We start from the raw sequence: 22,808 nt of genomic DNA, 5'->3' as shown, positions 1-22,808 counted from the left end.
ATATATGAGTTTGTATGTAATGTATGAATATAATATACAAGTTTCACTTTTTAAATGGAATTACTGAAATCAATCTACTTTTTCATGATATTCTAATTTTATGACCAGCACCTGTAGATAAAAGAAAGAATGGTGGGTCCAGATGTAGTTTCTATTGGACCCCCCTCCCCACAAAAAACATAGTGATAGAAATAATTACAAATATAAACACGGAGAGCGGAGCAAGTAAAGACAACAGCAGAGTGAGGAAATGTGGTCAGTTTGTTCTCCAGAAGTTTAAGTCTATAAGCAGCAAATCTAAGGGATAACTTAGTCTTACGTCTAGTCTTAAAAGTGTCAGCCTCACGGACACAAACTGGAAGTTGGTTCCACAAGAGAGCAGCCTGATAACTGAAAGCTGTGCCTCCCATTCTACTTTTGGAAACTATTAACCACAAGCAATCCTGGAGTCTGAGCACGGAGTGCCCTTTTTGGAAAATATGGAACAATAAGATAGAGCTTGGTATTTGAGAACTTTGTATGTTAAGAAGATTTTAAATTCTTTTCTGAATTTGACATGGGGCCAATCTGGAGAAAACTGGAAAAATATGATCTCTTCTCCCAACTCTCATTAGAACTCCTGTAGCCACAGTTTTGAATCAACTGAAGACTTTTTTAAAAATGTTTTCGGACACCCAGATAATAAAGAATTACAGTAGTCCAGCCTAGATGTCATAAAGGCATGGAACAGTTTTTCCGCATCATTTTGGGACATAGAGATATTACGCAGGGGGAAAAAAGCAACCCTGGTAACATTTTAATGTGGGGGTAAAATGACATATACTTTTCAAAAATAACGCCAAGGTTCTTTGAAGGACTGGAGGCCAAATTAATGCCATCCAGAGGAAGCAAAGGTTTGCAAAGTTTGTTCCTAAGATGCTCAAGTCCAAAAACCACAACATCTCTCATCTGAGTTTAAAAGCAAATTATAAGTCATCTTAGTTTTTATGTCTTTAAGACATGTCTGAAATCAACTATATATATATATATATATATATATATATATATATATATATATAAATATATGTGTGTGTGTGTAATATCTTTACCAAATGGAAGCAGTAAAGTAAAGAGTATAGGACCAGCCACTGAATATTAACATTTACAAACTGGAATCTATCAGATAAATATGATTTAAACCATTTTAGAGCCATTCTTATTGTCCCAATACCATGTTCAAGTCTCTCCAATAGAATACTGTGATCAAATATCAAACCAGCGCTAAGATAGTTAATATGGACACAATTTCAATGTCTGAGGCCATGAAAACATCATTAGTAACTTTCACCAGTGCTGTTTCTGTGCTATGATGAGCTCTAAACCCTGACTGAAACTCCTCAAGCAAATCATTTCTGTCCAGATGTTCACACAATTGATTTGCAACCTGAAAGCTCTGTGGTACATAAGCGGTCATTAGAGACAAGGTAAGCAGATCCAACATGGGGATATTCATTAGAGGAAATACCCTTTTAAACAGTCTGGTTGGAATGGGATTTAGTAGACATGTTGATGGTTGGTTTGGGTGAAGCTACTATTTTTGACAATTCAAAGAGCAAAAACAGTCCAAACACAAATCAGTCCTAGAGGCACTTCTAAAGTTGCTTCATTTGATAGGGAATCAGAGGCAATAGTCAGATGGATGGTGTAAATCTTCCCTCTAACTGAAATAATTTTGTTTTTAAAGAATCTCATAAAATCCTCACTACTTAGAGTGCTAGAATAGAATATAATTCTTTTTTGAAAGAAAAACAAAATTGCAGTCCCACCCACCCATACATATAACAATTCAAAATTGCATGTTGAAACCTAGATAGGCAGCATTATAGTGGGGTAAAAGCTGTTCTTCATTTTGTTTGTTCTCCTTTATATTGTTTGGTACTATCTACCTAATAGCAGCATATCAAACAGATCATGTCCAGGGTATGACAAGTCCGAAAGTAGTTTTTTAGTTTTCCTGAGGCAGCAGGGGCTAGTAGTTCTTCTAGAAAGGGGAGGGAATAGAGATTACATTTTCTTACCTTTGGTGTCTTTTTAGTGTTTTTTTTTTGTTTTTCCAGGCTTGTTGTTCCTGTGCCCCTGCCTCTGTTCCCCTCTCAGCCATTTGATTGTCTTCAGGTGTTTTCTGTCTGGTTAATGAGTTCCCTACCCTTTAAGTTTGCTTTTGTCTTCCCATTGTTGGTTCATTGACGTTAGTTAGCTCATTGCCGTGATTGCTTTAAGCAAAACCTGTGTTGTTTTTTGGCTGTCTGAGAGCTTTTGGTTTGTTTAATAAAGACACCTTGACTCCTACCTCTGAATCCACTGCTTGAGTCCTTCTTTGCTAAAAATCCCAACATCATGACACAACAATTGTTTGAGAGATTTTTAAAATCCCCCTGGAGTGCTTTCTTCTGGACTGCCATGGAGCTTGAAAACCATACACTGAGGCAATATGTGAGAATGATCAGTTGAGAAGAGATAGAAGGCTACCAGCAGCCTTTGAGAGATGTTGTTCCTCCTGCGGCTTCTAAAAAAGTGACTGCTAGACCTTCTTTAACAGCTCATTTGTGTTTGCACCCTAGGTAAACTCCTCTGTCATGTCTTTCCCAGAAAAACAAAAGTGCAGGACTCTCTCTACGCAGTCCCAGTAAATGCATAGTGGCAGAGTGTCAATTTTTTTTTCATCATTTTTTTCATCCACAATAATTTTCTTGAACTTCACTATGTTTAAGAAAAAGTTGTTTTACACCATATCATTTGCCACTTCACCTTGTCCCTGTAGGCAGACTCATCTCTCCAAGAAAGTCCCACCTTTGTTGTGTCATTAGCAAATTTGACAATGATTTTACTATGGTGTTTGGAATTGCAATCACGGCTGTAGAGGGCTCACTGGGGAGACAGTGCTGAAACAGAGTCCTGCGAAAATATGGGGACCCGTGCCTGCCCTCTGGGTGCAGTCTGTCAGGAAGTACTTAATCCACAGGGAGATTGAATGCAGGAGTCCCAGGTCTAACAATCTAAACACCAGTCTGTGAGGAAAGATTGTTTTCAAAGCAGAGTTGTAGTCTATGAAGAGTAGCTTAACATATCTTCCCCACTGATGCAGGTGGGGAAGTGCAACATGGAGAACTGTGGCTATGTCATCCTCAGTAGATCTATTAGCCTTGTACTTGAACTGGTATGTTCTTTGCAATGTGGGAGGGATGAGGAATGTAATATGACTCCAGACCAATTCCTCAAAACATTTAATCAGGGTTGAGTGCTACTGGCAAGCAGTCATTGAGAATGTTGATAGTGGTTTTTTTTGTTTGTTTGTTTTTGTCAGGGAGGCTATGAAAGAGGACTTTAAGCATGGTAGGAGTATGGCTTGGGCCAGGGACTCGTTAAATATTCCAGCCAGATGGTCTGTGCAGTCCTTCGGTATCTGTCATTTGGGTTCTGCCAACTTTTTTAGGTTGAGAGCCCATGCAGCACATCTCATGCTACTCTACTGTGAGGATGCTGATGAGGGCTTCTGCTGATATCACTTAAAAGCAGGTGAAGAAGACATTCAGCACCTAAGCTAGTGAGGCATCACTTTCATCAGTTCCAAGGTCAGTTCTAGGGTTGGTGATGTGCTGGATTCCCTGCCACTTCTGCCCGCTCTTGTTGCTGTTCAGGTGGTACTTGATCCACTCCTGTAATCCAGGACTGCCTTCTAGATACCTATCTTTAGGTCAGCATGGGCCTTCCTAAAGAATAGAAATGGGGAACCTTTTTTCTCTCAAGGGCCATTTAAATTTTTAGAAAGTCCCCTGAGGGCCACACTTAAGTTGTAAACCCATATGATTCAACAACCATAAATTTATAAAATTAGACATCAGTTTTTTTTTTTCAAATTTAGTTTTGCAAACATTTGTAAGCTTCACTTTGTAGGTTTTTTTCTTTTTAGAACAGTTGCTGCTCTTTAAAACACAAAAGAATATAATAACAACATAGTACTTCCAAAAATAAAATAAGGTATGTAGAGTAGATTATATATAAAACAAATGATTATTTTCAGCTTTACACAGCTTTTCAAATTCAAGAAGATTTTTTTCTTTTGACTATAAACAGGTCAAATGTGGTGATTTGAAAACTACTTGCTGCAGCAGCAAGGATGCATTCCTTCACAAATTCTCACTCTGCATGGGGCTTTTTTACTGTTAATTCACTCACCATGATGTTGTTTCTGTCGGTCTGTGGTTTTGTAAACACTGACTGTTGTGTGCATCCAAACTCTGATGAAGCAAGATGTTATCAAATTTGTCCTTTCAGTTGCTCCGGTTTAGCACGCTGACTCAAAGTTTAATTTAAATTTTTCTTTTTTTGGGGGGTGGGGGGTCTGCATAGGAATGCATATGAGCATCCAATACATTCCTATGTTAGGCACCAATTGTAATCACCCTCTAAAAGGGTCTATAGATTTGAAAATTTTTTACTCTTCCAGCAACTTTAATGCAGCCCAAAGGAAGCAATGTATCCACACAAATTATATATCAAAACGACTGCTGCGGTCACAAGATGTGTGCTATAACTTTTAGTGGTGTTTCAAGTTACCATGGAAACATAATTTGCAAAAAAAAAAAAAAACGCCATTAAAACCCAATACAAACCAATGAGTCGACCTCTCATCCGACAGAGTGAAAGGTCACATGACCTAGAGTGTGAAGGTCTGTGACCAGAATACATTTTGTTAGCAAACAAACTCGTCCTTTGCCCACGTCTTTTATGATACACATACAAATTATACATCAAAACGTAGGCAATTTTGCCTTCTTTCAGCCAATGTTTCTGTAAAGTATATAGTTTTCTCTCAAGAAGCCCCAGAAGGCAGACTCTCACCACTTGAGTGTCTATCCTCTTCCATAATAATTTTGTCTGACATTGTTCAGATTCATGCTCAATAATCCAGGTAGAAAAATCTTTGAAGGTTGAGTCAGGCCCTCAAAAGATCAATCCAAATGAAATCTGCTAATAACTATAGTGTGTAAATTTATCAAATGTTTATTTATCCTTTATGAAAAAAATAAAATTAGCAAGTTTGTACCTTTGCTCGCATTATCTTAATCTCATTTACTAAATTCAATAGTCTCAAAAACATATATGGCATCAACATGTCTAACCTCTAAAAACTACTGACAATTTTTCTCTTGTATAGAAGGGTCTTTTGCTCATCTCATCTTTATAAATCAACTGCCTTCTTTTGCTCCTTTCCTTCATTACTGAAGTTAAATCATGAAATTAAAAGTTGTGAAAAAACAACACAGAAATGCTGAGCACCACATTTTAAATTCCAAAATAATTAGATAATTGAATAAAGAATAGCAGTCTAATTATTTTTTTTTTGTTCTTTAATTTTTGGGATTTGCCATGTCCTGGATGACTGAGAATGTGCACCTGCACACGTTTTTTTTTTTTTTTTAACACCTATAGCATGATAGAGATGAAACAGTCCAAAACTGTTAAAGTGGCACTGAATTAAATGAGTGAAACAAAATATATTGTTATTTCACGTATTGTAACTATAGCAACTATTTAACACTTGTTCATGAGATTCACAAGTCATTTTTCAGTACTAAAACAAACAAAAAAAATGGAGCTAAAGCTAGTCTCAGATATTGTTATTTAAATATTTTGCTTGTTTTTATTTGTTATAACTTGAGCTGCCATTGCAGTTAAGATTCCCTGATGATCTGAACTAGAAAAGGTGCATTTCACTGTTTCTTTTTACATATTTTATACTACAGAAATATAACCCTATATTTTGATTCAAGTGTTTTCAAGAATAAGTTGTGACTGCAAAAAATTATTGAGAACTGGCCTGCTTTGTAAGAGAAGGTTGCTTTCCTGAACAAGTTATATTGGGTGGAGAAGGAGGCGAACCCAGAGTGCAGACTCATCTTTCAAAAGAAACTAATTTATGAAAATAAAAGATAATCATAAACAAAAGACTGACATGGCAGCAAAAAATAAAATTACAAAAACTTACAAAACGATGGCGGAGAAGACATGGAACAAGGTGCGTCGACGTGGCTTGAAAAATACAAAAATGCAAAGAAGACACACAGCAAAGACGGCGAGCTACAACCAGAGGGAATGAACCTGTGAGGAGTAAATCAAAAGAGACCGGCTTTAAAGAACAGAGGGTGAGTGGAAAATAAGTTGCAGCTGGGAACATGACAAGAAACGGGTGAGGTGGGCGTGGCAGGCCTAGCTGAGGACAGGTGAATGGTGACACAGGAAAATACAGAAAGCCAAGAGACAAGAACTAAACTAAAACACAAGATGAACAAGAAATAACAAAGAATTACAGAAACACCAAACAAAGAACCAAAAGCAAAATAAACTCAAAAATACTGAAGTCCATGACAGAATCACCCCTGTAAGGGACGGCTCCTAAAGTCCCAAAACAAAACAACAACTTAGCACGGGAGGGTGGTGGGGGAAAAATCAACAAAAAATAAGGATGGAGGGCACAAAACAACAGAAAAACGACCAGGCAAAAGGCCAGGGGAACACAACAAACAAAAACGAAGAGATCAGAGTTTAGGTGGACGGCCCGGGTAGCACCCTAGAATTTGCAGGTGAGAGAGTGGTGTCCTCTGGGACCCTCCATGAAGCAGACGAGAGTGAGGCGTCCTCCAGGACCGTCTGAGCAGCGAGCGAAAGAGAGATGTCCTCCAGGACTCTCGGTGAGGAAGACGAGAGTAAATCAGATGAGGGAGAGGCGTCCTCCAGGATCCTTGATGAGGCAGGCAAGATCGAAGCGTCGTCAGGGACCCACTGTGAGGTTCAGAAGCAGGGAACCCAGAGGGCTCCAAAACCCCTTGGACATCCAGAGAGGCCTGTTAACCCTGGAGGTGGAAGTCCTAAGAGGCCTGATAATCCTGGAGGTGGACGTCCTAGGGGGCCCAATGGCCTGGCAACATGGAACCCAGGTGGCTGGAGAACATAAGGGCTTGGAAGCCTGAGAACGGCTCGATGAGAGGCAGCGTTGTCCATGACCCTCTCGGAGCCCGAGTGAGAGGCGTTGTCGTCCTCAATCCCCTCTGAGACACAGGTAAGTGGGGCGACGTCATACCCCAACCCCTACTGAGACACAGGAAAGTGGGGCGTCATCGTCGCCGACCCCCACTGAGACACAGGAAGGTGGGACTCTCCTGGAAGCTGGCTCAGGAGACTTGGCAGACTTGGCGGGTGCTGGTGAGACAGAAGGCAATGCAGGTGGTGCTGGAGGGACAGAAGGCAATGCAGGCGGTGCTGGAGGGACAGAAGGCAATGAAGGCAGCGCTGGAGGGACAGAAGGCACTGCAGGCGGCGCTGGAGGGACAGAAGGCACTGCAGGCGGCGCTGGAGGGACAGAAGGCACTGCGGGCGGCGCTGAAAGGACTGAAAGCACTGGAGAGGCTGAGCAGAAGAGAAAGCACTTTGCAGCACTTCGCTGCTCGGGCCTAATAATAATAATAATAATAATTCCACAAAATACAATAGGCCTTCGCAGCACTTTGCTGCTCGGGCCTAATTACAGAAACACTAAACAAAGAACCAAAACCAAAATAAACTCAAAAATACTGAAGCTAATGACAGAACATAAATAAGTAGTACCTAAAGCTAACTTGTACTTGTTGCTTAAATTTATTCAAAAAGTCTTTGTTGCATTTACCATTTGATATGTAATGTTGCCACAACAGAGATGCCCATCTGAGAGAGTCCTTGTGTTTGAACAACATGACCGGCTTACTCCCTGAATTCTATTTGGTTTGAGAAGCATCTATGAGATAGTGATAGGAACGGTGGGTCTTTTGGATGAACTGAATCACTAGAATCTGTTCATTAATTTGTTCACCAAATCCTTCAGTTCACACAGTTTATTAGTTAGATAATTAGATAGTTTAGTTTAGCCAGTTAAGGTGGCTTGGGCATTTGATTAGGATGCCTCCTGGGCGCCTCCCTTGTGAGGTCTTCCGGGCACGTCCCACCGGGAGGAGGCCCAGATGAAGACCAAGGACACGCTGGAGGGACTATTGCCCCTTTTCCATTGACTCTACTTGAGGAGCTCTGCTCCACTCCACTCTACTCTGCTCGGCTCTGTAAACAATGCATCGCGTTTCCACCCGCCAGTCTGCTCGGTTGCAGAGGAACGCCTCCTTGTGTTGGTGGGAGGGGGGAGGCGGGGTCCAAAGCCGCACCGCACGCTACCGCATTTGTGTAAACAATGGAAGAGCTATGGACAACTTTGACCCTGTGTTGTTGCTGTTTTTTAAACTTCTGGGGATTTTCCTGAGAGTTTGGGAAGAGAGGCGCAGTGGAATAAAAGCTCTGGATGCCGCGATTGTTGCACGGAGTCGGACAGCTGTTATGCACCAGACATTTTAGGCTTTACAGCGCCTGGGGGACAAACATTGCAGGGTAAGCTAACGCTGTTGTTTATAGTCTTATTACTTCGCTACCGTTCCAAAATTGTCTATCGGTGTTTTCTTCACTCTTCTTACGCTTCAATCTGACCACACCCATGACCAATGAGTATACAGGAGCTAGCTTGCGTCACCCACGAAAGTAGGGCTGCCCGGTTGGACCCTGCTTCGAAGCAGGGCCAAAAATTGCCGGGGCTGGGCTTGAAAAAGGCCTGTGGAAACGCTCGCAGAGTGGAGCTTTAGATTGGACCTTTAGAGCCAATGGAAAAGGGACATAATTTTCTCGGCTGGCCTGGGAGCACCTTGGGATTGCCCCGGAGGGGCTGACCCAAGTGGCTGGGGAGAGGGAGTCTGGGTCTCCCTGTTTAGGCTGCTACCCCCGCGACCTGACCTCGGATAAGCGGAAGAAGATGGATGGATGGATGGATGGATGGATGGATGGATGGATGGATGGATGCATGGATGGATGGATGGATGGATGGATTGATGGATAGATAAATGGATGGATGGATGGATGGATGAGTTTAGTTCTTTCATGCCATACACCATTAAAGGTGCCCAGCCCCCATGGGCTTATAAGACACACAAACACATTTCAAAGATGCAGACAGAGACCAACATCAACATCCTTCAAACATAAAGTGTCCTCTTTCGAAGATGCCAGGCTTTTAAAACATAGTGAGCTAACTGAAACACACAATATTTAAATAAATACTGTAGTTTATCTTCATCACTCATATAAAAAAATCTAGGTAAACATCAAGAACTTTACCAAACAATTTCTGACAGTCGTATACAAAGAACAGTAAAATAAATAAAAAATGCATTTCATTTTCAATTTCATTTAAATCACACAGGTAACATTTTCGATCCTCCTCTGGGACCGAGTGAAATCGTCCAGTTTCTAAAGCTAGAGGCAAAGTACCAAATCTAAGTTTATTTGTGCAGCACATGAATAAACAGCACCACTTCCAGCACAGTACTAAGCAAATGAATCACTCCTCGGCTGCAGCTTGTTGTTTCTGCGCATGCGCAAATCAGCAGAACGTTTACTGCCTTCTCTGACAGACTCCTCTCTCTGTGTAGCTGAACTTACCAAGTGCCACAACACTACAGTAGCAAGCAGCACATTCACTAAACGTAAACGAGAGTCCTCTTTCTTTCCTGCTTATTATTTTTACGACCTAAGGAACCCCTGTCCCTCACATCCGCCTTGCTGCTGCAGTTTGTCCCGCTAGGAGTCTCACTCGCTCTACTTCTGTCTCCTCTCCTCACGTTACTTTATGTGTACCTCAGTCTGTTAAAATAATGAGGGCGAGGCATGTATACGTTTATTTTCCTGAAGCTTGACTCAACATTGGCAGTTAGTTTGGATAAACGTATGCCGTTGCCAAAAGCCACTGTGTCGTTTAGATTTACGTCATAAATGACCACAGAAGTTCCACTCCCGCTGAACTCAACTGAACTAAGTTTTTTCTTTTCCTTTTTTTTCTTATTTTATTCTTTTTCTTAATTTTTTCTTTCTTTTTTTTCTCAACTGAACTAAGTAAAGAATGAATCAGTGAATAACGCAATTTGGTTCAGTTCATTCACTCAAAAGATTAATTCATTTGAACAAATCGTTCCTGAACGACACAACACTACTATAAGAAAGATCTCTGCAGAACTGATCTAATGTTGTATAAAACAGAAAATGATCACTCCAGTTTGTTCCTAATAGCTGTTTTTAGATCAGGAGCTAACATTAATTATCTTTCTTTATTGAGTATCCCCAAACTATTAAAAATTTCCTGCAGTTTATTATAAAAATTAGAGCACCTGAGCAGCTCAAATTCGCCAAACTACCTGTCTGTGCGTTGATGTTCACTTCTACAGAGATTTCATAAAATGTTTGAAAGCGTGATTACAATCATGAGTTAACTTTTAATGTAACATTTAACAGACAAAATAACTCATTTAAAATAAACCCACTGAACTGAACTGTTTCATCTATGTTCTTTTAGTGCAAAGAGCTTTGAGAACAGTATTAAACAGGACAAAGTTAAAACTTATGTCACACCACCCGAAGAATATGAAAAAATAATGATAAAGGTCAGATTTTTTTCTTGAATCAATTCTTTATTAAATTTTGCATTTTAAAACAACAGTCAGCAAAAAACAATAAACACTACCCATCATGGCACCCACACCCAACAGACAAGTGTATGAAAAATAAAACAAACAAACAAACAAAAATAACACTTAGCAGTGCTTAGTCCAGAAGAACCTGACATCCTGCTCCTCTAACACAGGACAATATATTAAAAAAACAATATAACCTTATCAACCAAAGTCTGTCTGATTATTTACAGGTATAAAAAGGATCTCTTTAATCCAGCTTGTAGGTGGAGCTGCAGATTTCTGTTTTAGCAGTATTAGCCTTCTGGCCAGCTAAGTTGTGAAGATTAAGTCATTTTTAGCAGGAGAGTGAATAAGTGGAGTATGAAACACTCCAAAGGCAGTTAAGCCATTAAAAGCATTATCCTCTCCAGTTACATTAGACAACACAAGCCCAGACTCTCTTAATGGAGGGATAGCTCCAAAACATCTGTGTCCTGCTGGCATCATTCACACAATATTTTCTCAAGCCTGGCATCAGTATAATGAGCTTGATGTAGAATCTGACATTGCATGAAACTGTGCTTAGCACAGATTTAAGATATGTATATCCTCAATAAAACCTCCCCATACATCAGCGGATACCAGCAGTCCCAAGTCTGTCTCCCATACAGTTTTCAACACAGTGGAAAGATTTGAATGGTTACCAATATTTAAATATATAAAATAAATCCCATCTTGCACTAAGATGAGAGATTGCAGAAACATCAAAATCAGAAGGTTTAGCAAGAGCTGGAAATTCTGGGGATGAGCTTTGGACATTGTCAAGCTTGGTGGTACCTGAAAAAATGTTCTATATTTATTTGCAAGCTGTTTAAAAAAAAAGCAAAAGTAGAATCAACATAAAAAATTTCTTGGTTTTTATACCAAATATACATATAGAGAAAGTCTTATCCAATAAAGATGGAGGAAATCTATGATTTCCAATTAGCTAAGCCCCAACAGGCTTGTAGTTGCAGGCTTAATAGGCATCTAAATTAAACCCAGGTTTTAAGACAGGTGGCCATTATCACATTCTTGTTGTATCTAGAAGTAGATAATTGAAGAGGTGAGTATAGTAAGGCTTTCAATGCTACTGGATGATCAAAATTGGCTTTAATAACCACCAGTATTGTGGGGAATACATTCTGCTCATATTGAACCCAATAATTCAGATTTCTTATATCAGTTTCCCTGTAGTGGAACGAGAGGTTTGGAAATGCAATTCTACTGAGAGCTTTGGGCCTCTGTAAGACTTGATGACACAGCCTGGGTAGTTTCTTGCTCCAAATAAGATCCAGATCGAAATAAGATTTGCCTCTTTGTTAACAGCAAATGCCATGCTTTTGCCAAGATTAATTTTATATTAAGAAGTTTTACCAAATGCATCTAGAACTGAAAGGGCAGTGAGAACAGAGCTTGACAGATCAGACATGAATAACAAAAGGTAGAGGGCTACCTTCAACTTTACACCGTTTCTAGTTGTGCTGGATATATCGAGATGAGACTAAAAAGTAATGGACAAAGGCTTCTTTACAATGGGAAATAAAAGAGTACTTAACAGACATCCCTGCCTTGTAGAACAATGTAAGCAAAAATATTCAGTTTGTGCTATTTGTTCTGACAGGAGCCTAAAGGATTGCATACAATAATTTTATCAATGACATACATTTTTCCTCAAATTCAAATTTTCCCAAAATAGAAAACAGATCATCTCACTCTACTGTCTAACACTTTTTAAGACATTCAGTGCAATTAAAGTCTCCGGTAAAGTATTTGTGGAGGACTTTAATACCACATGTTCTCTCTGCTCCTGGTGGAAGGCAGACGTGTTTCTTTTTTCTCTGTCTCTCTGTCTCCTGAACTGCCTGGAACTCATAATATGGGTTACATCTTGAGGAAGTTGCTCACTTGAATCAGGCGGAATGGTCCTGGAATGGTCGCCATTGAGAAGTATCAGCGAGACTTTTAAGACAGACAAAAATATGTCTGCCTGAACCAAAACAATTACTGTTTATTTGTGAATTTGGCTCCCTTAGGCTGACCTTGGTCAGCTATCTTCAAATTTCTCCTGGAATTATGTAAACAAGATGCTCTGCCCCCTCCCTTGCCTAAGGACATCTGTGGATCTGCTCTGGGCTGGCTGATAAAGATTCCATCATTATCACAGACAATGGCCTCTGTGACGTGATTCATGGACTTATCTGCAAACACACACACACACACACACATAAAACATGCACCACATCATCTCCCACCGCCTCTAACAAACACACACACGCACACACACTTTTCGCTGTTTCTGAGTCATTGCTCTTGCTCCGCCCCCACCCCACCTTCCCTCCTTCTCTATCTTAGTAAATTTTACGTCAGCTGTTTTAGCGAGCCTGGGGTACTTTTTAGAAAGTTCGGTACCGTTAGTTTTAGCATTGTCATGTTTTAGCTTATTTAGACTTCCTGTACATTTATTTCTAAGCTCATACTTTAAATATTGTTAGATTCCCAATTGTTGTTTAGTTCAGCTTTAACTTTATCATGATTTCATTTAGATTATTTTAGCTACTATTTTTACTGTCTCAGCTCATGCTTAGATATGTCTGGTTTCGTGATTTTATTTAGATTATCCTATATTTCATTTAGACTATACATGATTGTGTTTTTTCTTTCTTTTTTTGTGTTTCATTATGTATTTGCTGTATTGGATTCTGTTTTTATTTCTGTTGTAAAGCACATTGCCTTGTTGTGAAGTGAAGGGAAGTGCTAAATAAATCTCACTTCACTTCACTTCACTTTAAACCCTTTCCGGAAATGTAAAAATGAGTGCTAATTCCAGATATACCCAGTTTGTTCTAAGAAAAATTGAAGGTAAAACTACTTCTAAGTACCTGGCTAGTAACTTTGTCAGCAGTTTGAAGTCAACATTTACCAAGCTGATGGGACAATACAAACTGCTTTATATTGGCTCTTTGTCTATTTTTTCAGGAGCAACAAGATAAAAGCTTAGTTCATGGTTTGAAGCAGCATGCCTGTATTAAAAGACTCAGTAAACATCTCTAATAAGAATGGGGTCAGCTGTTTCCAAAAGGTTTTATATAATTCAGATGAGAAGCCATCTGGACCTAAGCTTTGTGAAGATTTGACTGCAGTCTCAAGCTCTGTTGCAATGATAGGGCAGTCCAGTTCCTTGGCCAGATTCTGATCCAGAGAAGGAGTGAGTGTTAATACCAGTGAGGAAGGTGATCAGGATGCAGAAACATGAGAGCTATCAGATGACTACAGCTGCTTTTAAAATTTCACAAAAGCTTTAATATTTTAACAAGTTTGTATCCATCACATCTTTTAGGTTTCCTTGTTTTAGCTTGATTTTAGCCTATTTTTTTGTACTTGTTGATTTTTATTGTGTTTTTATTTATGTTTATTTCCTGTTTGTTTTTAAGCTCTTTGTGAACCACTTTGGTTAACATTTTTGTTTTTAAATGTGCTATACAAATGAATTTGACATTTGACATAATTTCTAATGGGTCTGATTTTACTCCTGCACCAGTTTAAATTTGAGATATTAACTGGGATGCAGATATTTGTAAAAAAAAACTGTTAAGCCAACATTTTACTAGTTTTATCCCCTTGTTCATAAAATTTGGATCTCAAATTGAGTAAAAGTTCAGTGGTGTGCTGTGAAGCGATAAGACCATATTCCGCTTTCAAAGTGAAGTGAAGTGAAGTGAGATTTATTTATATAGCACTTTTCAGCAACAAGGCAATCCAAAGCCCTTTACAACAGAAACAATAACAGAATGAAAGACATCCATTCTTTATACATATCTGGCTGTTTTGTAGTTTGGTATAAAGAATTCCAAGACACAATGCTCTCAGTTAACCTAGCTAGTTTCCTAGATTTTCTTTGAAGGGCCCTATAAGAAATAATCTCCCCATTATATATGCCTTCATTTCGTCTCACAAGAAGCAATGAAGACCTCTGAAGTCTTACTAATCCGAAAGAAAAAATTCTATTCATTTAGAGTCAAAGCTCACAAAGTCATTATCTAGAAATATGTGTAAGTCAAGATGCCATGGTGGTCTTACTTTAGCAAATTTCTGGAAATAAATGCACATGAAGACTAAAGCATGGTCTGAGACCAGAATAGAGTCATATTTGCAGTCTGAAATAGACAAAAGCAGCTTGCTTTCAACTAAGCTGACATCGACTGAAGAGCAGAAGAGGAGAAGAGGAGAAGGAAAGGTCTAAAAAAATGGGACCATCCAGCAGTTAAAATCCTCTTTCATAATCAAGTCATAAATAGTCAAATCTGGCAGCAATGACAAAACCCATCTAAAATAAATTAATCATATAAATTGGGAGCACATACATACACAAGAGCCACTTTTATGACATAAGTGTACTCCAGGACACATAAACCTGCCGGCAAACATGGAAACATCTCTTGATTTGCTGGAAAAGGATGAAAGCTACATCGTTCCAATTTCAATTTCAGGGAAATTTCAGAGACATCACAATAAACACAAGACGTGCATAGGTCTGGAAATACGGGCTAGGTGCTAACCAAATTCCGCCTGAAACCAAATGAATTAACAACACCTTAATTTAGAATACAACAACCCCCCACCCCCCAGCAAAAGCAGCAGAAAGATAACACATGCTACCTGTCCTAAAACTTGTTCTTATATGTAGTTTGATCAAACTACAAAATGACCTGAGGAAATGTGTGGATAAGATGTCTTATATAAAAAGATAATAAATTTATAAAGCAGAAAAAGGTAACATGCCTCAAAGGTCTGATGATGCTACATTCATCAGCTGAAAAAAGTAAATAATATAATTGTTAAAAAATACAGAAATATAAATCGGGACCTCTGTGTTTTAAGTCAAACAATCAATTGAAGAAGTGTTGTACCTATGACTGTAACCACAGGCAAACCCAGAACACAGATTATGTTTACAAGCTTGAAGTGTAGTTGTCAGTCACAGCCACATAGATAAATACAAGGAGCTCCAATATGTCCCAAAGTTAAGAAGAATTCAGGTCTGGAGAACCTAAGTTTCCTGTTGACAAACTCCAATACTAGATTTCGGTCTTCAAACTTATAGGTCTGGCCGTTTCACATGGGGATGTGTAGGGTAGCTGGGCATCAGAGGCTGAATTTAGCAATATCACAGCCATGGACTTCTTTTTTCACTGGGATGAAAGCCACCCTCTGTCTCGCCACAGTTGGTGTGAAGTCAGTGAAAATGTATACCCTTTCTCACTGTTTAGCAGTGGAGAAGCCTCTATGGCACAGCATAAAATAATATTCCTGGTCTGAATCTATGTCACCCTAATGATTATCGGTCATGGCAGATCACCCTCACCTGGTTTAGCACGCAGCATATGGTGGGGTCTCACTAGGCTGGGTTTCTCCTTAAGCCCCAACAAGCTCTTTAAAAATTGTTTTCCAACCAAAGACTCAACATTTATCCAGATTTGGCTCTGAGGACACAGAGGTACTGATAACTCTTTGAACACATACCTGTAGCAAGCGATGGACAAACTTTAAGTGTTGATTTAAATATATTACAGTCACATTTCTGCAGAGCTTGCAGGAAACACACCGTACTCCATGCTCATTCACTGAGAGCCTCTGTAATAGTCAGATCCCTAATGATGTGGCAGAGGTATTGGTAATGTTATTATTTTTGTGTATTAGTCTGCTTTTTTCCAGCCAGTTTTTCATCCAGCTTAATGACTGAATGGTTCTTTGATGAAGCTTCTCCTATTTCACAATCAGAAATCCTGAGTTGATTTACTGAGTTAATAAGTAGTGCCTTAGCACCACTAAGTATGATTCCTTGTTAGATTTAGTTGAATGACATTTCTTAAAGAAAGCATGGAAAAGTTGAACTTGCTTTGGTATATAGGGCCCTGCTTGAACTTCAAAAAAAGTAAACAATTCACAGAAAGATCTATAAAGGTCTTTCTTACTCCATAATCACAATCAAAACTTTCACTTTTCAGTGTGTAGGTTGCCATTTTCTGTTTCGTTTGATTTGGTTTACCATACCAGTAGAAACCCTAAAAGCAGCAAGAAAAAAGATGATTAAGGGGAAGAGAAAATTAATTTGAAGTAAAAAGTCAATCAGTAGCTAACAGTCCAAACAATATAATCCTAGATTCAGAAATCAAATAAAGAAAAATATATATTGATTGCACTGAGTAACTAATACTTGTGAAATTAATGAATACATTGTTTTAATTATTTTATTTTTTCAAACAGCTTTGGTTGACCATGGTGGCTTAAATTCTTTTTACTCCACAAAAAATTGTGTACCATGCCATCTCTTGGTAAAAAGCAACATTTTTCAAAACCTATTTTATCCACAAAAACCAGTGGGTTTTTTTGTTGTTGGTAAAATTCTAAATAAATCATTGAGTACAATTCCAAATAAAGAAAAAGCAATATTACTGCACTCTTTCATGTACTCCAAATATTGGGCATCACATAGCTAAGTGCATAATAAATAAGAGTCATGACATTTGTACACGGTGCAAGCAATACAGTGTAATGATAAGGTATACAGTGGGGTGTTAGGATTTAATTCTAAAGAACTCCCTTTTTAGCTCATGGGTAAAAATAAAACTTGAAGTTGAAAATGTGTTGAAATGTGTTCCCCTAGTTTCGTAAACCATGTTTATAAATTTACAATATCATTGGTGTCTATGTTCAGCAGGTGTTTTCAGTTTGGAAAGGAAAAAACAATGAAACACAAACCCCAGAAATGAGGCAAGGGATTAGGGACCATTTACAAGTTGCAAAATTAGGCTGTATTATTAAAAATCATCAATTGAACTATCTGTGTTTTTACCTAAATCACATGTGATACTTACGAATCAGAACATTTATATCTCCTTCTAATGTCATTCCAATTGTTAAATTACAAACATGCATTTTTGTATAATTTTGAACATTGCTATCCTTGCTACTTTATTTACAACTCCTAAACAGAATTTGAATTGTTTTGGTTAAAATGAGTCTGCAGTGATTTGCTTGTCAATGGTTTTTCTGATTGTCGAGAGGAGGTGGTGTTTGTTCGTTTTCAGTGGCTGGAGGCTTGTTTAGAATTTTGTGAAACCTGAAAATAAGAATTTGTCCAACCTCATAATGTTACTGAACCCAAACAACTGTTTCCTTTTCAAATAGAATATCTAGTACCAAATTTTGCACATACAGATTTCCTAAACTAAGGGGACAGATTTTGAATCATTGCGTTTGGTTTAAAAATCTGAAGGAACAAATTATTATAACCTCAACATTTTTTTCTATTGTTATCCCAAGGGGACTCTGTATAAATTCAAATGCAATACTCAAGTTTGTGAAACATGTGTTTGACTGCTTTTTGTCTTTGGGACACCTACTAGGTGTTTTACATTGTGTCATCATTTTGTTGCTTTGGGTAAATGAATAATCTTGTTTAGACATGTAGAATAGAACCGATGGTATTACAGAACTGAATTACTTGCTTAATCATGCAACTAAATAAAAAAAATTACGTCATTGTAACCAATCACATTTTGTCACTACAATTATAATGTAAAAGCTTGGTGGGCAAAAATTGGTGCATGTTTTTATATGATTTGAAATGTGATCAAATGAACTTTGAACAAAGCATTTTGAATTAAAAAAAAAAGCTTGATTAGTTGCTTGACCATTTAAATTTATGTTATACATAAAAGTGCATTGTTGGTAAAAACAAACAAGTAAACTGTCTCTGTGAGGATTTAAATGTGTAACTCTACAGCTAATACCATAGCCTGCAACCATCTGAGAAATTTCCATCAGCAATTAACAAGAGTTATTAGTTTTTCATCACTTTTCAATAAAAAGTAATTTAAAAGGAAGTCTGAAGGTCATGTATAGTTGTAGTCCTGTTCTATGGTCAGAAGAGATTCAGGAGATATCAGACAGGAGAGATGCCAGGCAATTGAGTTTTTTCTTAAAATATCGTAAAAATTTTATTTTGTAAACCCAGTATCTTGTTTTCCTACAACATACCAGATTACAATGGGTAAACAGTGCCTATAAAAAGTTTTCACGGCCTGCCTGTGTTATGTTTTTATTGCTGTCATAAATCAATCATGGTCAATATAAATTGGCCTTATACACACACACACACACACACATGTATATATATATATATGTATATATATATATATTGTCATTGTCAAATTGAAATCAAATTTCTTCAAAAGTTTTATGAGAGTGGCAAAGAGAAATCCACTGCTGAAGAAAACTTGACTACAGTTTGCCAAATTCTGTTTAATAGGATTTATGAGGTTTTGTTTTCTTTAACAGTGGAATATTTATGAGATCCCTTATTTTACATATAAGGGATCTATGTTCTTATTATATATATATATATAATTTAACTGGTGAAGAAGACTTATTTTTATTGACCATGATTGAGTTATGACAGCAATACAAGCATAACACTGTCAAGAGGGTGAAAACTTTTTATAGGCACTGTGAGTTTTTACCAATCCTTATGTACCCTTGTCATAATGTCTTCAATCAGTTATTCCTATGTACACAGTACATCAACTTCATTCATATACAACTTATCAAGTCTTTTTCACCTTTTTTACATTACAAGCCACATTCACCATAATTGATGGACAGATCAGGAAAAACTTGTGGTTCAGCATGTTGCCCAAGGACACCTTGGAATGTGGTAGGTAAAATTAGGATCAAACTAACAACTCTCAGAATAGTAGCCAACTGCTCTTCCTTCCTGAGCCTCAGATACACAAGGATATTGCACCTTACGTATAATATACCTATTTAGTATCTTATAATACACTAAAGATTATTACAACTATATTTAAGCTAACAAATATGCAGACCCATGTTTATCAAGAAGTATGTATAGTACTCTTCCAGGGATCCTGCATGTATCCAGTTTGAGAGGATCATTTTATATACATAACATAACTAACTTTTAAATGAGGCTAAACAGCCTGACAGCCTACAAAAATGATAGGCTACAATAGACAATGATTTCAAATTGTAGTAGTTTGAAATACCAAACATTACCTAATGTGTATATACCAGGCAAAAATTGTATTCTAAAAATCATTCTAAACTGATTAATTTTATATAAATGACAGAAAAGAGTATAATAATATTTTGCTTATCTTATTTACTCTGATTTCATACACATAATAACTTTTTAATGGAAATTTTTTGCTTGCCTTACACTTCTTTGCAGAAATGTGCATACTTTTTATGATGTGAAACAATAATTAGCTTCTCATTAGTGATAAGGCATCAAATTTTCAATTGCTCTCAGGTAAATGCAGACACTGGTAGGAATGCAGTTCCTAGCAAGGATTAAACTCAGTTTCTCTGTGTATCAGGTCATTGCATATACTGTATGACTACAGACAGCTACATGCTAGGTGGTGACCTAGTAATCCTAATTATGTATTTTCATTTTATAACATAGTCAGTTACAGCTGTCAAGAATAAATGTAAACTCTACAAAATACATCACAAAAACGTATAGTTTTCACTTTAGTGTAATTTTTCTATCTTTCATTAAAAAAATAAAAAGATCTATATCAAAAAGAAAAACAAACAAACACATAAATCAAACTATGATGCAAACTGATCTATTATAAATGTACATTGTCTTTGATAGCTTGGATAAATTTATTTTTTGGGATTGTTTTATTTTGCTTATTTATGTATACACACTATAATATATGTATTTTGTCTATCATATATCATTTTATTCTTTATTGTATTTTCTCTGATGGTGCAGGCCATCATATTAGCAACTTCAGAGTGTCAGAGTGTTTACTGGAAGCGTCCAATCAAACAACATGGTCTTTTGTTGTTGCATTGGTCAATCCAGGTTTTGTAAGACCTTAACAGCAGCAGATATGAACAGTCGAGTAGTTTCAGCAGAAACAGAGTGGCAGGTAGCAGAGCAGAAATGAACAGAAGCGGTTGAAGGGGAGTGCTTGTGTATATGGCTCTTAAACATATGGCATGCAGGGGAACAAGTCCTTTCAACATATAAATCAATTATGTTTCAGCTATTTAAAAAATTATTATACTGCTCCTAGGGTTCCCATTCTCCTGAAGGTGTTAGTAAATTTTAGATAATTCAATAAATAATTAACAAATAAACATTACTTATGAGAAATTCTAAATATTAGATTCAAATAATAAAAAAAAAGTTTCTGGAGTTTTCTTGAGGTCATTTGAGATGGTGGTTAAAGTCTAGCTTGGATCCATGGTGACAGCAGAATTCCTCACGTTTCTTATCTCGTTGTCGCCATTGGGCCTAAGTGAATAAATGCAAAGAAACCAGTCCTTATCGTCCAGTTTATTATACGGTACTGTCATTATTGTGTGATTTTCTGCAAATAGCAGATAACCCTATTCATATTATAGATTGTAAAACTTTAAATCACATATAGTTAGCATAACTTTTACACAAACAATAAAAGGTGTATTTTTCTTTGTGGTGAGACTGTTATTCATCACATAACTATTTAGGGAAAGACATTCTGACTTCGTTGTTTTAAAAAAAATATATATATATATAATTGTCAAAAATATGCCTTACCTTTTCCAGTTGTGCATTCTGTTTGGACTTGTACAGGAACTCCCCTACGGCCACAAACACAGAGAGAACAAGTCCAGCCGCCAGGACGATGAAGATCCCTCCAATGTTCTGCACTCCAAGGGAACTGGCCTCCTTACTCTCCTCTTCTGGACAGCCATTTCCTCTCCACCACTTCTCTTTAATCATGTGCAGTTTGCCTTCCTCCTGGAGCTGCAGGATGGCAATAGTGATCTTATCTCTGTACGGAGAGCCTGAAGGACCAAAACACATGACATCAGCATAAAGAATTACCACGACTTGCTCAGTGCCGTCACCTTATAAGCTTTAGTGTGGGTCCCTGAGTGCTGCAAAGACTGAAATCATTGACTCTTATTTATTTATTTTCAAATTTCATTTTCTTAAACAATGCATAGGAATACTAGGTCTTTAATGTAAGTTAGATGTAAATCTAACTTAAAGGCCTAGCATTCCTTGAAGGAATGCATATCACCTTTTTTGCCAAAGTTTTAGACTTAGATCATCTTTTTTTATTGAAAAAAGACAAAGTTGTAGCTGTTTTCAAACCTTGTAAATACTGGTATGTGCAATCTCATGAAATATCAGAATAACTTTATTAATCCCAAGGGAAATTGCTTATGCTACAACTACACATGTAATCATAAAGAGCAATAAATATATATATATATAGCGTTGTCACGGTGCACCATCAACACTGTTTATGGTGGGGATGGTTTGCTGCCGACCTCAACTCGGGACATCGTGAGAGAGAGAGGAAAGTGCTGCTAACTTAGTCACTTTATTAGAATTAAAAATCAAGACATTCATTATGGTCTGCTAACTTAAAAAGTTACATTTAAAGAAACAGTGTATACCAAACCTATTTTTAGCAAGCATATTTAACTTTTATTTTGGGGGAGGAGGGGAGTTACTTAAATATATGCTCTGTAGTCAGGAAGTTCATGATAATGAACCTATCCCAGGCAGGAGGTCACAATATTGACACACCCCACATAAACTCTGTAAGTGTGCAAAATAATACAAAAATTATTTTTTAAATTTTCCCTTAAAGTCCTGTCCTTGGTTTCTGTCAACTCCATCAGATTTTTTCATATTCCTCACTAAAATCTGGAAATAGCATGGTCAGCTATATCCCTGTGGACCCCCTTTCCTCTTCCTCTCTGTGCTGAATGGAACACAACTATGCTCTGGTAAGTTGCATTTTGTAGATAATAATGTTCATACTTTTACAGTCATAGTTGGAACATGTCAATGCCATCTCTTGGTTGTTATGATTTTTATTAACATTTGTGGACTAAATTTGGGGTTTTCAATGAGATTATCAGGGCAGCTAGCAAGTGAAGAAAGAACAGCTAACTTAAGTGTACAATCCATCTTTTGGTGGAAAAATACTTGTTTTTTTGTCAACTCAGTCAGATGTCGTTTGAACGTTTATGGACAGAATTTCTAGGCGCAGCCAAGGTGTTGAGGGGATCCGTTTTGGTGGCCTTAGGATCGCATCTCTGCTTTTTGCAGATGATGTGGTCCTACTGGCTTCATCAGACCGTGATCTACAGCTCTCACTGGAGTGGTTC

The 22,808-nt window shown here is 37.6% G+C and overlaps 1 protein-coding gene across 3 annotated transcripts in view; it reads right to left on the bottom strand.

Annotated features, from left to right (window-relative positions):
• The window catches only part of grik2 (glutamate receptor, ionotropic, kainate 2), a 649,386-nt gene that overhangs the window by 20,923 nt on the left and 605,655 nt on the right, over nt 1–22,808 (bottom strand). For 2 of the 3 annotated variants that reach the window (XM_037980176.1, XM_037980177.1), the window contains one exon: nt 21,217–21,467. In XM_037980176.1, the coding sequence (XP_037836104.1) occupies nt 21,217–21,467 (251 nt within the window). Of the gene's footprint in view, nt 1–18,789; nt 20,932–21,216; nt 21,468–22,808 lie in introns of those variants that run through there. The other variant, XM_037980178.1, reaches the window with a different exon arrangement.

This window comes from Kryptolebias marmoratus, linkage group LG16 (assembly GCF_001649575.2).
Source record: "Kryptolebias marmoratus isolate JLee-2015 linkage group LG16, ASM164957v2, whole genome shotgun sequence".
NCBI classification, from domain to species: Eukaryota; Metazoa; Chordata; class Actinopteri; order Cyprinodontiformes; family Rivulidae; genus Kryptolebias; species Kryptolebias marmoratus.
This window is presented reverse-complemented; position numbering and strand designations above follow the sequence as displayed.